Source organism: Tigriopus californicus, chromosome 11 (genome assembly GCF_007210705.1).
Source record: "Tigriopus californicus strain San Diego chromosome 11, Tcal_SD_v2.1, whole genome shotgun sequence".
NCBI classification, from domain to species: domain Eukaryota; kingdom Metazoa; phylum Arthropoda; class Copepoda; order Harpacticoida; family Harpacticidae; genus Tigriopus; species Tigriopus californicus.
This window is the reverse complement of record NC_081450.1, coordinates 10,669,544-10,681,715: the sequence shown is the minus strand read 5'-3', so window position 1 is coordinate 10,681,715 and position 12,172 is coordinate 10,669,544. Positions and strand designations below refer to the sequence as shown.

At 42.8% G+C, this 12,172-nt stretch overlaps 1 protein-coding gene and 1 long non-coding RNA gene across 3 annotated transcripts in view; one reads left to right on the top strand and one right to left on the bottom strand.

Annotated features, from left to right (window-relative positions):
• Window positions 1–9,709, top strand: part of LOC131890619 (uncharacterized) — a 12,375-nt gene extending 2,666 nt beyond the window's left edge. The window contains exons 2-6 of the mRNA XM_059240013.1: window positions 2,631–2,804; window positions 2,871–3,139; window positions 4,097–4,351; window positions 4,900–5,222; window positions 9,432–9,709. Of these exons, the coding sequence (XP_059095996.1) occupies window positions 2,632–2,804; window positions 2,871–3,139; window positions 4,097–4,351; window positions 4,900–5,222; window positions 9,432–9,599 (1,188 nt within the window). The 5' untranslated portion in view covers window position 2,631 and the 3' untranslated portion in view covers window positions 9,600–9,709. The remainder of the gene's footprint in view (window positions 1–2,630; window positions 2,805–2,870; window positions 3,140–4,096; window positions 4,352–4,899; window positions 5,223–9,431) is intronic.
• A 94-nt stretch (window positions 9,710–9,803) lies between these two features.
• On the bottom strand, window positions 9,804–11,444 carry LOC131890621 (uncharacterized). 2 transcript variants are annotated; one of them, XR_009374332.1, is made up of 4 exons: window positions 11,183–11,444; window positions 11,047–11,126; window positions 10,398–10,671; window positions 9,804–10,325 (listed from the first exon to the last, which is right to left on the bottom strand). It is a non-coding gene; the product is annotated as an uncharacterized LOC131890621 (long non-coding RNA). The 2 variants fall into 2 exon arrangements; XR_009374331.1 differs by having other exon boundaries at window positions 10,398–11,126.
• Window positions 11,445–12,172: the final 728 nt, after the last annotated feature.

Genomic DNA, 12,172 nt, shown 5'->3' with positions numbered 1-12,172 from the left:
GATATGGTAATTCATTAGTACATCACACCTCATCAGGAAAAAATGAGGCCAGAACACAGAACATCTTTGAAGGGACGTGAATTGCAACTCAACGTGTAGACGAGGATCTGGGAACAGGGAACCGAGAACAAAGAAGGATGTAGGATGAAGAAAACCCCACGTTCGAGTTTTCTGATTCCTTTTGCAAAGTCAAGTGAAATGTAGTGGATTAGAATAAGAGAAGTCTCATTATTCTCTCCCTGACTTTCTTTCTTTCTCTCTCTCTCTTTTTGCGAGCACAAATGGGCCTTCTTCGCTCCATTGTATTTGATCAAAGGCCTCGTTCCTTCAAGCTTTCCATCTGACACTAGTGAAGTGAGAAAAGTGCCAAAAGTCGCTCTTTCATCTTGAACTGAACTGCACTTGCACGGGAAACAATTGTACAGAGCCAAGAAGTACTCGTAGCTACTCGAGCCTCCAGAATGGAACCCCCAACCTCCTGGAAGCAAACCTACTAATGAATCCTTGGGCCAACCTGCTCACTTTCCAAAAGCCTTTTGGTCTCTCTCCTGTTCCAAGGGTCTCAGTTATCCGAAATATTCCTTTTGAAGTGCTACAATGTACGTACGACGCACAGTAGTAAGTAAAGTAGCTCAAGAATGAGCGGAAGTAGCTGAAATGACCAAGAGGCATCAACCTTTTCCTCCTGCCTTGCTTTTCATCAAATGCACTGTGGTCCTTCGTACGCATTGAGCTGGAGAGCATTCCTACAAAGTGTGGGTGGGAAATTGAGGATGACGAAGAAGACGTTCAAATGCATTATTTTGGGCAAGTGTTTGAGGAAGTCATATCCCGAGCGATTGTGATAACTTCCGGGGACGAACACCGCCTCCAACGAGAAACGCCGTGGAAGGCTACAGATTGCATCGATGGCTTCGGCAAAGTTTAATCAAGTTCGCCCAGCTTCGCCCTCTCACATTTTTAGTCAAACCTTATGGGTTTCTGAAGAATGTTGAAGCACTTTTCCGGACTAAGGAGCTTCGACATTGTTTACTTGATGAACTATTTTTCCAAGATTGAGATTCTCTTTTTAAGGTAAAGGTAGACAAGAGGCTATGAACACAATTTCTACTCAAGTTCCCCAATAATGGAGAAACCTTGTCGCAAATAACGAGACTTTCATAATAGAGATCCCTAAAGATAGACGCAGCTGTGACCTTAGTTTAGGACTTGTTACACACTACCTCTACCAACCAACCTGGCCACTAACCCACCACTTTATGTGGTGGATGCCAAGGCCGCGGATTGAATTCAGAGTGCATGTGCGGACCTTGGCAGTTTTATGAAACCTTTTTGCTCGCCAATAAACCATGATTGGGATGGTGCGAAAGTTTTGTGACAGAACGAATGTTTCTTGAAAGGCGATGTTGAGGCATGGAAAATGAGAGTGAGAGCCAACCAGCGGCTTTCCGTTGAGTTATGGAACTTCAAACAACACAGTCCACAACAAGGAAAGGTTTTCCAACTTTTTGACCAAACCAATGACAACAAAGGCTCTCTAACTTTTTCCTCTGTCTCCGGCCTCGTTTTTCATTCAGACTCAGTTTTTGCAAAAAAAGATGGCACCCAAAACTAATGGCAGAAAGACAGAGCTGAATGGCTTTGCAAGCAAAGCGACCAAGTCCCACGCAGACCTTGTATTCACAATCAGTCAGCCAAGACCCAAAGATTGGACCATCGTCAAGAAAGTTTTTTTTCCTTTTTTAGTGAAAATATTTGACGGAAACTCGTAAGTGAATTAGCTCTCAGACAAAGCACCACTACGACAAAAAGGGTTTTCCCGTCTTCAAGTTGTACCAAATAGCCTGTTATTATGGTCCAAAAGTGACAAAAGCTGGTGGTTTGAACACCGACCACCAAGACGACGCATGTCTAACTAACCTACATTTTGCTTCTCATCCAGGGTGCTGAAACTTTTCATGACAAGTTTTGTCTCCCCAGAGAGATTTGTATTTCATACAGAACAAGACACATCCTTTAATGAGGAAACAGAATTGGACCAACCATACATAAAACAAAGAACAGGTTAATACTTCGACATAGGCTCAGTTTTTATCGTACATAAGAGAGTCAAATTGAGCAATGGACAAGTTTACTTTTCAACTGTTTTTTCGAGGACGTTGGAATGGAGTTGTGAACTGAGACTGTACTCGCCTGTTTTGAACCAACTACTCTAAGCACAGTATTATGGTGCTCTCCGAGCGTGTCAAATCCACTGAGCATCTGACCCATAAAGAGGATCTAATTCCATCTTAAAGAGAATCGACCTTGAAGAAGTCTACATTTACTCTACCCGAAGCGTTCCTTCATCTCCGGGATCAAAGCACAAAAATGCTGCCATAAAGATCGTCCAAGAGGAAAGCTTAACCTTCATGCAAAATTCAGTCTCTGCACAATAAATTTCAATAAATCGAGCTTCAAGGTGTCAAAGAGGGTCCAAAGGCAGCCAAAGAGCAGAGCAAAATCCGAGATCAAAGTTTAAACCTTCCGAGTCGAGTGGGATGAAATTCTCATTCCTGCCAAGTTTCACGTTGCGGTGAGCGAAGTCAGTCAATCGTACATATGATTTAAGATTTTGGTTCTACCTTCAGCATGGGTCCCTTTCATCGTCGAGGGGTGGACCATCGGTTCGTGCGCCAAGTGGTCACTGTACAGCATCAACCCTCCCATTGGCTGCCCATGGACATTTGGGAAGTAGAGTGCAAGATCATGGAAGTGAAAAAATACACTGCACCCTACTACGACATTGATGCCAAGTTTCGCAGGTCAACACTGGGTTATATTCGTTGCTAATCACGCCAGGATCAAGATTTTATACCATCTCATTCTAGGCCTGATATGGAGCTCATCACAGCATATCATGTTCAAAATCCCTTTCTAATGGGCATGTACAACCTACGGAAAGAACAATTGGCCATGCAAATGGCGCAAGACCACCACACGATTAAGGAGAAGTTCTTATATTTTCCGACCAACTTCCGTAACTTGGAACTGATCCTAAGGAACAACTTCCAAGCTGCCATCCACCAGCCTATCGATAAGATGATGTTCTTCACCAACTCTGAGCAAGCTAATCAAGCATTAAGTGACATGGAGACAGGTTAGTTTGAAATGATGTTCCAAGGCCAAAGTAAATCAATTATAGGTACCTGGAACCTATTCCGGGGTCAAATGGTTGATTTTACAACATACTACGTATTACAGCATCGGTCAGCTAGAATATTTTCTAACTCGATGACCACCGATTTTAGGTAGTTTTCTCAAAAGAATTTTAAAAGGCTACTTGGACTTGAAGACCAAGTTCCCGGTTCATCGCCACGGACCCTGAATTGCTTACCGTCCCAAAATTGGACCACATCCTTCAGAAAGTTGGACTGGGAAAAATGTTAAATAGCTTCCTGCCAAACTCAGGTTACATGCATGAATATTTCAAACCTGAAAAAAGTGGGCCTGTCATGACATGAACTTAAGCAAATGGAACGAAAATGCGTGAGAATGGAACAGGGCTTTGGCTGGTTCCTATTGGCGAGCATTTTCTTTTGTAAGCGTGTACAGTATGCGGGATTTTGGATCAAAAAATTGATTCTGCTCCCAATGAGACCAATATTCCTGCTTGAACTGGCACTTTGAATATTCCAGAACCCAGTTCAGAGATCCCAGGTGTCGAGGTTTTGTCCGAGATTTTGGAGAGATTTTCGTGGGCCTCGAAGCTATCAAAGTTTGTCGAAGGCTTCCTCACTTCTTTGGTCGGTTCACATCGTGCGAAGATCTCCTCCGCCCTTAAAACCGTCACACAATATGTCGAATAAAGGCTTCAAAGTGAGGAGCAGATTTTCCACTATCCTTTAGATGCAGCAACAAAAGACCTACTAGCTCTTTCTCTCTCTCTCTCTCTCTCACTTTCTGGGACCAAGTTCAAGGTTCTCTCGGTGGACTTGAGCACGTTCATCCCTTGGCTTGTTTGAGTGACAGAACCCTTCATTCCGACTTCAAAACCAGATAGAATTAGGCATCACTTCACTACAAATCTTTTATGAGTGAGATTTCCAATTTCCAGATCATGCCAACCCACGCTTAATGCTCGTGGCTCGAGTTGCCATTGGATTGACTCGGGAAATTGACGATGAGCTTTGGAAGCAGGCCTTTTCAGGCAAGTTTCACCTCAAGTTGCCATATTTTTCCAAACCCGAGGACAACCTAGAAGGCCAGTTGCCCATTGATACGTTCTGCAACGAGGATAAGACCATCTTTATTAAGAACAACTTTAACGAGGTCTATCCGGAGCAGGTCCTCGTTTATCGGGATAAAAGAGGTGAGCGATGAACACATGAGCCAAGTGATATTGAATTCGGCACAAAAACGAAATTTATCATTGGGTGCAAAAAATAATTGTGTCATCGGAAACTAATAACTGGAGATTGAGCGCCTTCCGAGGAATGAAGACATGTTTAGAGCAAACTTGACCTAGTTATCCTAGTTTTTGCCGGTGGAGCTTTTCACTTTCACATTTTCAACCAACCTTCGTCAGTTTACTAATCAAAGAAAAAATCGTATTAGTACAGTCTCAATTTTGCATCTTTCTTTATTGAGTACGCAAATGTCAACGACATATTCTTTTTGGTGTTTCTATATTGATACAAGGGAATGAACTTCCCAGTAAGTCATGTCACTAAATTACAATTTATCACACATACATCCCTGTTATATTGCTTTCATCCTGGTTCGTGGAATTCAAACATATCGAGCCTTATTGCCAAGCATCTCTACGCATTTCTTCCCCTGGCTTTGCCATATGTTACACGCTAATTTATGTCTTCAAGCTAAGAAAAAACTACATTCACCCCATGAAATGATCAACAGGGGGAGCCGATTCCCGAACGAGTCGTCTTACGGATGTAATCCAACATTGCCAGCTCTCGTATCGCTCTGGTAAACGATTCAATCCCGATGAGGTTGCTTTCGAAGGGACCCCAGATCAGAATGGGACTGAGGATGATGATCATGATCCCAAAGCGAAGAACCAGAAGAAGAGCATGAAATCTCTTTTCACACCCCGCAAAAGCAACCGAGTTGTCACCCAAGAGCCTCAGCCTTTAATGGGGGAGGGTGCGAAGAAAAATAATGGGGCCAAGGGAGCAATTCCCAAGACACAAGGAGGCGTCGCGGAAAAAGATGCGAGACAGGTACGTTCCAATTTATACGAGGGTAAATGGCAACTCAAAGAAATGACATTGCGAGATAATCGACTAAACTTGTCAACCACACGCCGATCACACTTTTCATATTCATCCAACCAAATCTGACTTGTCAACATTTGGCAGTTCAAAAGACGGATGCAAGAGTAGATTGGAAAACTAAACTTGCTATACGTGTACTGTACTCCGGACGCAGCAATGCTGGTCATGCTTCGATTGTCGTTCCACTCTGCCTGGGACGGAGGGATGGAACAATTGAAATTGAGATTTCATCGAAATGGTACCAAAGGGAGGGTAGAGGGTATGAACACGTGGACCCGTTCATGGAAGGGTTGTAAGAGACCATGCATAACCATAAACATATCACAATCGAATCCAAGTGTTCCAAAGGAGGATCTCGATGCCACCAAGTTGATTGGAAAAAGAGACCCTATGTCTACCTACAATTGTGATCGGACGAAAGCCAACAGTGTCAATTGAACGCAGACACGTGGTAATGTATGGGGCACTGATAGAAACATTAACTAAAGGGGCCAGGGAAAAAGGAGGAAAACTTTCCGAGGGCCTGGCTTTGATTTATAGGGTGGGAGGGTGAGTGCTCTTCGACTAATAATAGCATTCTCTCTCTTTCTTTTCTTACCTTGCTCTTTTTCTCGGGTCTTTCCCTCTTACTAGGTAGTCAAGTGGAGAGAAAGACCTCTCGCTACAAGTTCATTTCGTACTTCCACCATGTTAGAACTAGGTTCCCGACATCTCATAAATTGGAAAGTTTACACAAGTACACAAGAAGATATGGCAAAATAGTCTGCATTCTTGGGATTGTCGGTTGCTTTTTTACATTGAAAAGATACGGCCTATCGATAGATTTCCGGGCCAATGCCGACCGTGTAAGTTTCGCAAATCAATCCAATACTTTGATATTGGACCTGGGAGGAATGGAGGCACCTCTCGGGGAACTGGCAATAGTACCTCGAATTCCGCTTGAATGCCATTTGTTATTGATTCGAACCAACGGCAAGAGACAGGTTTCATCACTTGCCGTCCTTCATCGTTCGTGTGCATTTGGACATGCGATGGTTTATTCAATATGAGATGGTTGGCACCCAAAGTTGCAATGCGATTCCGAGGGACGCGATATCAAGATATGAAACAAACATATATAGATATGGAATTGGAGAGCCGTGACTGAATGAGATGGCATCGAAAGACTTGGAATGCAATTCCAAGTTTGACGGGATTCGAAATGCAATCGAGTTCAAAGAGACGTAAACCAATCAATAATGGAACCTATTGCAACTTTCGTTTACTCGAATTGCCAACGAATGTGATGGCATTTCATATATTTCGTGAACAGATCTAGATATTTTTAATCAAACTGAATTTCCTTTACTTTTGGGTGCGTCGCGTCATCCAGTCCAAAGGCCAGTTTTTTAAAGCTCGTATCTCGGAGTTAGGGGCGTGGACGCTAATCGGAATGAAAATACACTCGCCAAAGTGGTGAGCGAATGCTCATTCTGGGTAACGTTCACAGGTACGAGCGTTTAAAAAACTAGTCTCAGGTTCAAGTTGACTTGGAACATGTTACAGCGATTGGATTATTCTCAAGTGGTTTTAAATTCAATTACAATACCCAACACAACATTTCCTTTTATTCTCTGGTTGGCCTTTTGAGTTGTTTGGTTAATAGGTGTCAAGGACTTGATCGTGATCGATTGGCATCGATAGTAATTCTTAGTTGTTTCTCTTGGTTTGTTCACGCAATCCTTGTTTCCAGTTTCACATGAAACCAATCCACAGTCACGGTCGTGATCCAAATGGTTTGAGGATTGTACTTTGAGAATAAAACCACATTTCAACGGGCTGCTCAATAACAAAGTGCATAAAAAGCAAGCAGCCTTTGTTGTACGTAGGTTCACTCGATTTAGCCATTCCAAAAATGAATTTTGACTCGATCAAGTGCATGATGTGCCACCAAATTGGAACAAGGCCGTATGCATGAATGGGGATTAGTCAGTTCTTTATTGCACCGATAGCATGTTATACGTATACGCGACTTTGTTTGATTGAAAGCATCGAGTCTTGGTCCATATCCGCACATTCAGAGTAGGCTAGGAAAAACAAAGCATAAAAATCTGGGTTATGGTTTTCGAGGATCGTAAAGTTCCCAATCTTGCCTCATTTTCTATCGGTCAGTGGTTCAAAGTTGTTCGCATCCAACCTTGGTCCTTCTTTAGCACGTGTGGAATAGATTTGGATCACCATGAAACTGGAGTGGTTCCCAAGGCATGTGTTCAAAGGCAAATTCGAGCATGGTCCAAGCCAAATTGAGACGGAGGCAACGCAGAAGTATCATTGGTGGCTGAGACGCTCTTGGCCTTTGAAATGGGCCATTTTGAAGGTTAGCGATTGAAGGTTAGCGGTTCCCACCCTTTGAGGCTCCAAGGAAATCACCTCTTGATCCCCTGATTTAGGTCCAAGAATCAGCGAGGAAACTCTCAACCCCGATGAAAGGAGACCATCAAGTTTTTTACTCTTCCACCTTTCACGTTTTTTTTGCTCGTCTCAATGACAATTTTCTACTCGGGACAACAATAAAGTCTAAGAAAGCGGAATAGCTAACACTATTGCTAGTTTTCTACTTCAATATCAGGCCTGAATGGAACTCCTTTTCATCATTCCCAGAAAGGAAGGAAAAAGAAGACGACATACAATCCTGGTTGGAATTATTTCTTTTGCCCCGGTGATGCGAGCACTTTTGGTTATCCATGGAACATTTCAATTTCGGCTGGATTGTGTCCTCTTTCTCTGCCATGTTCCAATTTACTGCATCATACAAACGCTTTTCCCAAAAGCTGGAAAATAAGGAAGTTGTACCACGAAAAACTCCCTTGGATAATCCGGAAAATCTGTTTGGCTTAATGTCATCGCTAATGTTTGGGGCTCATTTCACTTTAGGTATACTCAGAGCAGCCCCACCAAACACTTCAAAACTCACTGGAAAAAATGAGGTTCGCGAATGGTTCCGCATTGCTCTGAAAGCAATGCTTGTGTTGAGGGACTTTGGTTGGTCTTGCGTACTTAGACGATAAATTCCCGTCGTCTTGAAGCGTGACGGTTCAAGTTCAGGGAACTCGGAATGACCCAACTTTGCGGGATTTTCTCAACAGTGCTCAAATTGCTCAAGGGTAGCGTTAGGTTAATGCAGTTTTGCACAGGAGTATGATTCAATGGCTCTTAACCCCGAAATATATGTTGTGCTGCTACATGGTTCTAGGGAACTACGATGGCTGCTCGCCAAACCGCAATGACTAGTGATTGGCAAATCTTGCGACAAAAAGAATTTTCTGCTTATTCCAGCATTCTACCTTCACATGCATCATCATTTGTAATTACCCACCTCTAAGGGCATGAGGTTCTAGGATTTTGATAATGCTAACATCCTGGATCCTCGCTCATTAAAGTAATTCATCATTTGATAAGTCACCTAGTGGCATCTTTGTCAGAGTTGTTTGCTTTCTTGGATGAGTGCTAATAACGTTGGCTTTATCTAAAAGTGCACACTGAGGCCACTTTGAACAAGGAATAGCCCTAGAGAGTTGTCCTCAGCATGGAAAAACGAAGGAAGAAACCCAAAATTCTCTCTTGACGGTCACCAATATCATCATCGTCATCATCAGTCTAGTGGGTGGGTTGATTGTTTCTCCAGCTGTGTTCCCTCTTCGCTTGTCTCTGTACAATCCAACGCAATTGGCCTTCAGTGGTGGCTGCCTAGTAAACTGCTTGAACGGACACTCCGTAGAACGTTCGTGCGTACGTCCTAGATACTGAAGATACGAGAAAAATGGCATTAGAACCGGCATGGCTCAATGACTCACCCAAGCGGCCTTTCTGTATTTCACTTTATCTCAGACTATAAGTAGAAATGGCTGGCTTATTGTAGTTACCTTCATACTTACATCCCCCAAATGGGGTCAAGGTTTTTTCGTTACGGCCATTGCTTGTTGTCGCTCGTAATTCCTCCAAAGAACAATCCACGATTAGTGAGTGGAGCAATGAATGGGATTGTAGTCGTTACTATTGTCACACATGGCCGAATCAAACCCGTAACACCGGCTCAAAGCTCATCCAGGGATAATAACGCTTCCTCATTGAGCAAAATGCCGATCATAGCCGATATGTTTTATTGTTATTTTTCAGGAGTCCATTCGCAATGCCATGGAGGCCACATCGCTTTTGGGATCCCCACCAAGAAGCAGATCTGGATCACCCGATCCAAAACATCCGGATCACATGCGCATGCAAATCCGTGGAGACATTGTTCGGGAACACATCAAAAAGTCCAAATTCGCCAATCAAGAGGAATGATGATCTGTGCCAACCCTGTATTAATGGACAATTGACATCATTTCTAACCAGCCAAAACATATGTATGCAATCTATATTCGGAATCACAATAGAAACTGATAACCGCGGTATTTTTCATTGCCAAGTCTATTATCATTATCATTATTGGAATCCTAGAACCTGCTCGGTGTTTCTAGAAAAGATAATGGATCAATTTGTAATTCGTATCGGCCTTTGGGCCTTAAAGGTCGGCGTTGATAGGCTGGTGAATATTGGCTTTTTTCTAAGAGTGGAAATGGTTATTGTAAGCCATGAGTGATGTTTTACTTATACAAAAGTATTCAAAAGCCCTGTAAGTTTAAGGCCTACTTTGAAAGAAGACCCAAAATATACAAATCGAGCTATTTCCGTGGGCATGATTTTTCTCTTCTTATAACTGTCTAATTTTGGGATTGAATTGAATACTGGATGCACAAACGGCGTTATAAATCTTTGGAACCGACAAGCAATGCAGGCAGTTTGGAGTGTGAAGTGGTCCTTGCATTTATTTAGTTGTCTCGAGTTGCTGATTAATTGATGGTTCCAATTTTGAGCAACATACATGCCCCTTGGCCAAAGAATCCTCGCGTTCCAATGGGTTCTTGTAAAATGGAGCAAATTTTGTCTCTCTCGCTAATAAGAACAATAAATTCATTAGCGTTCTTGCTAAAAACAAACGGGGAAATTCCACGAGTTCCAAAAGCCAAGCTAAAAAGAAATGGTTTGAGACCAAAAGGGGACAATGGAAATGTGAAAATCCGACTTGCTTTGAGCTCTCACTGCGATTTCCAGGGTTGACTCAATGGTCTCAGGGAGTCTCGGATTCAGGTCAGTCTGTTTCCACAATCGAGTGTTCATCAAGTCTTCAAAGATCAAAGCCATTGTCTTACAACTTCAAGTCAAGCTTAGTGGATCACTCTGAAGAATTCGCAATGACAAATCGGTCCCCTACAGTCCAAGATCCAAGATGGGGTCGTTTTTGGAACATTGAGGGAAAGTTGGCCTTTTGGTCAATAGTCGATCCACACCAAAGTCATTGCTCAAAATGAGATTCCTATTGAAAATCAATAGAACCGGAATTATTCAAATGTGTGGGAATAACAATTCCTGGCATGAATATTTGTTCCATGAACTCAAATGTTTCTGAATACTATCGCTCGCAAAAGTTCCTTCAAAAAAGTGATGATAACAAAACCCGCTTATTCTTAGTATTCGACCCCTTGATGCTTTGGACAGTAACCGTGATCTTATTGCGAGATCCTAAGAGGAACAACATCAAAGGATAATGACAAGGAACTCATCAAGAAGACGCTTGTCAGTGTGCTGGAAATGATTTGTACAGACAAAGCACTTGTTGAAGTTCCTTTTAATCTCGTTCCAAGCCAGAGTTAGTACCAGTTGTTGTATTAGTCGTAGGCAGTGAACCTACGGGCGAAAAAGGTAAACGAAGACACCAAGTTCCACTTTGTCCTTCGATCTTGCTCCCTGATCCTCCTTGAGACTTGAGACCTGCCGTGAAAGATTAGTTTCAAGTGAATGAAGTGGTCCTTCAGTGTGGCACTTACCATTTTTTTGTCGCCTTTGATTAGAACAACGACAAGGCTCTCCAGAGCTCTTAAACACACATACACATACACACACACAGGCGCGGCTCATGTTGTACTACGACATCCAACAGAGAGTCTTGGGCAAACGACACACAATCCGGTATTTGGATTTTGCGCCCTCCAGCCAAGAAACGAGAAAGAGTAAATCTTCCGGACAAATGATGAAAAATGATCAGAAACAAAGAGAGAAAGATTCCTCTTCCTCTCTACAGTCCGGAGTGAGAGTTGGCGCAATAGAACAATTTGGAAACACTCTTTCTTCTTTCATTCTCTCTTCCTCCCTCCCTCCCTCCCTTATTCCCTCCCTCTCCTTTCTGTAACGTAGTGGCTCTCTGTCCTTCCAAGGCTCAAGAGCACAGTTCCAAAATGAGCTGGAACGAGGGAGAACCGAAAGCTACGACCCCAGTGGAAATATGACGATTTCAAATTCCAACGTCCTTCAGGAGAAAAGTTTGCCAAGTCTTGGCTGAGCAAAATATTCTTTATCAAAACTTTGATTGAGAATGAATGTGGGTCAAATTGGTGCTGCCTCTCTCTATCTTTTCTTTTCTCTTGATTTGGTATAGACATCGAATCAGACGAAAATTCTTTGGCATTTCAAATTCGATTTTGGTGATCAAACATGCGTGTTCTCTGTTTATGGGACAATCTTTTGTTCTCGTAAAGGCTCAAGTTCAACTTGGAGCAGGGAAAAGAGCAAGATTGCATCAAGCTAGCAAGAAAGTCAATTCTCACCGCTCTGCGTTTGTTTGTCGGACGATTTTTGAGTGTGTGCCAAATCCTGGCTAATGTTCCAAATTTCATTTCAAGTTGGAGAGGCAAGCGAGACCCTGTTTAGCTGGCCTGAGGCATTAAAAAGGGAATTCACATGCATGCATCTGGGCTGCTTTGTTTGTCGTTTGTCCCTGTTCTTTTCAAATTCGAGGTCATGGTGAGATTCTCAGGACC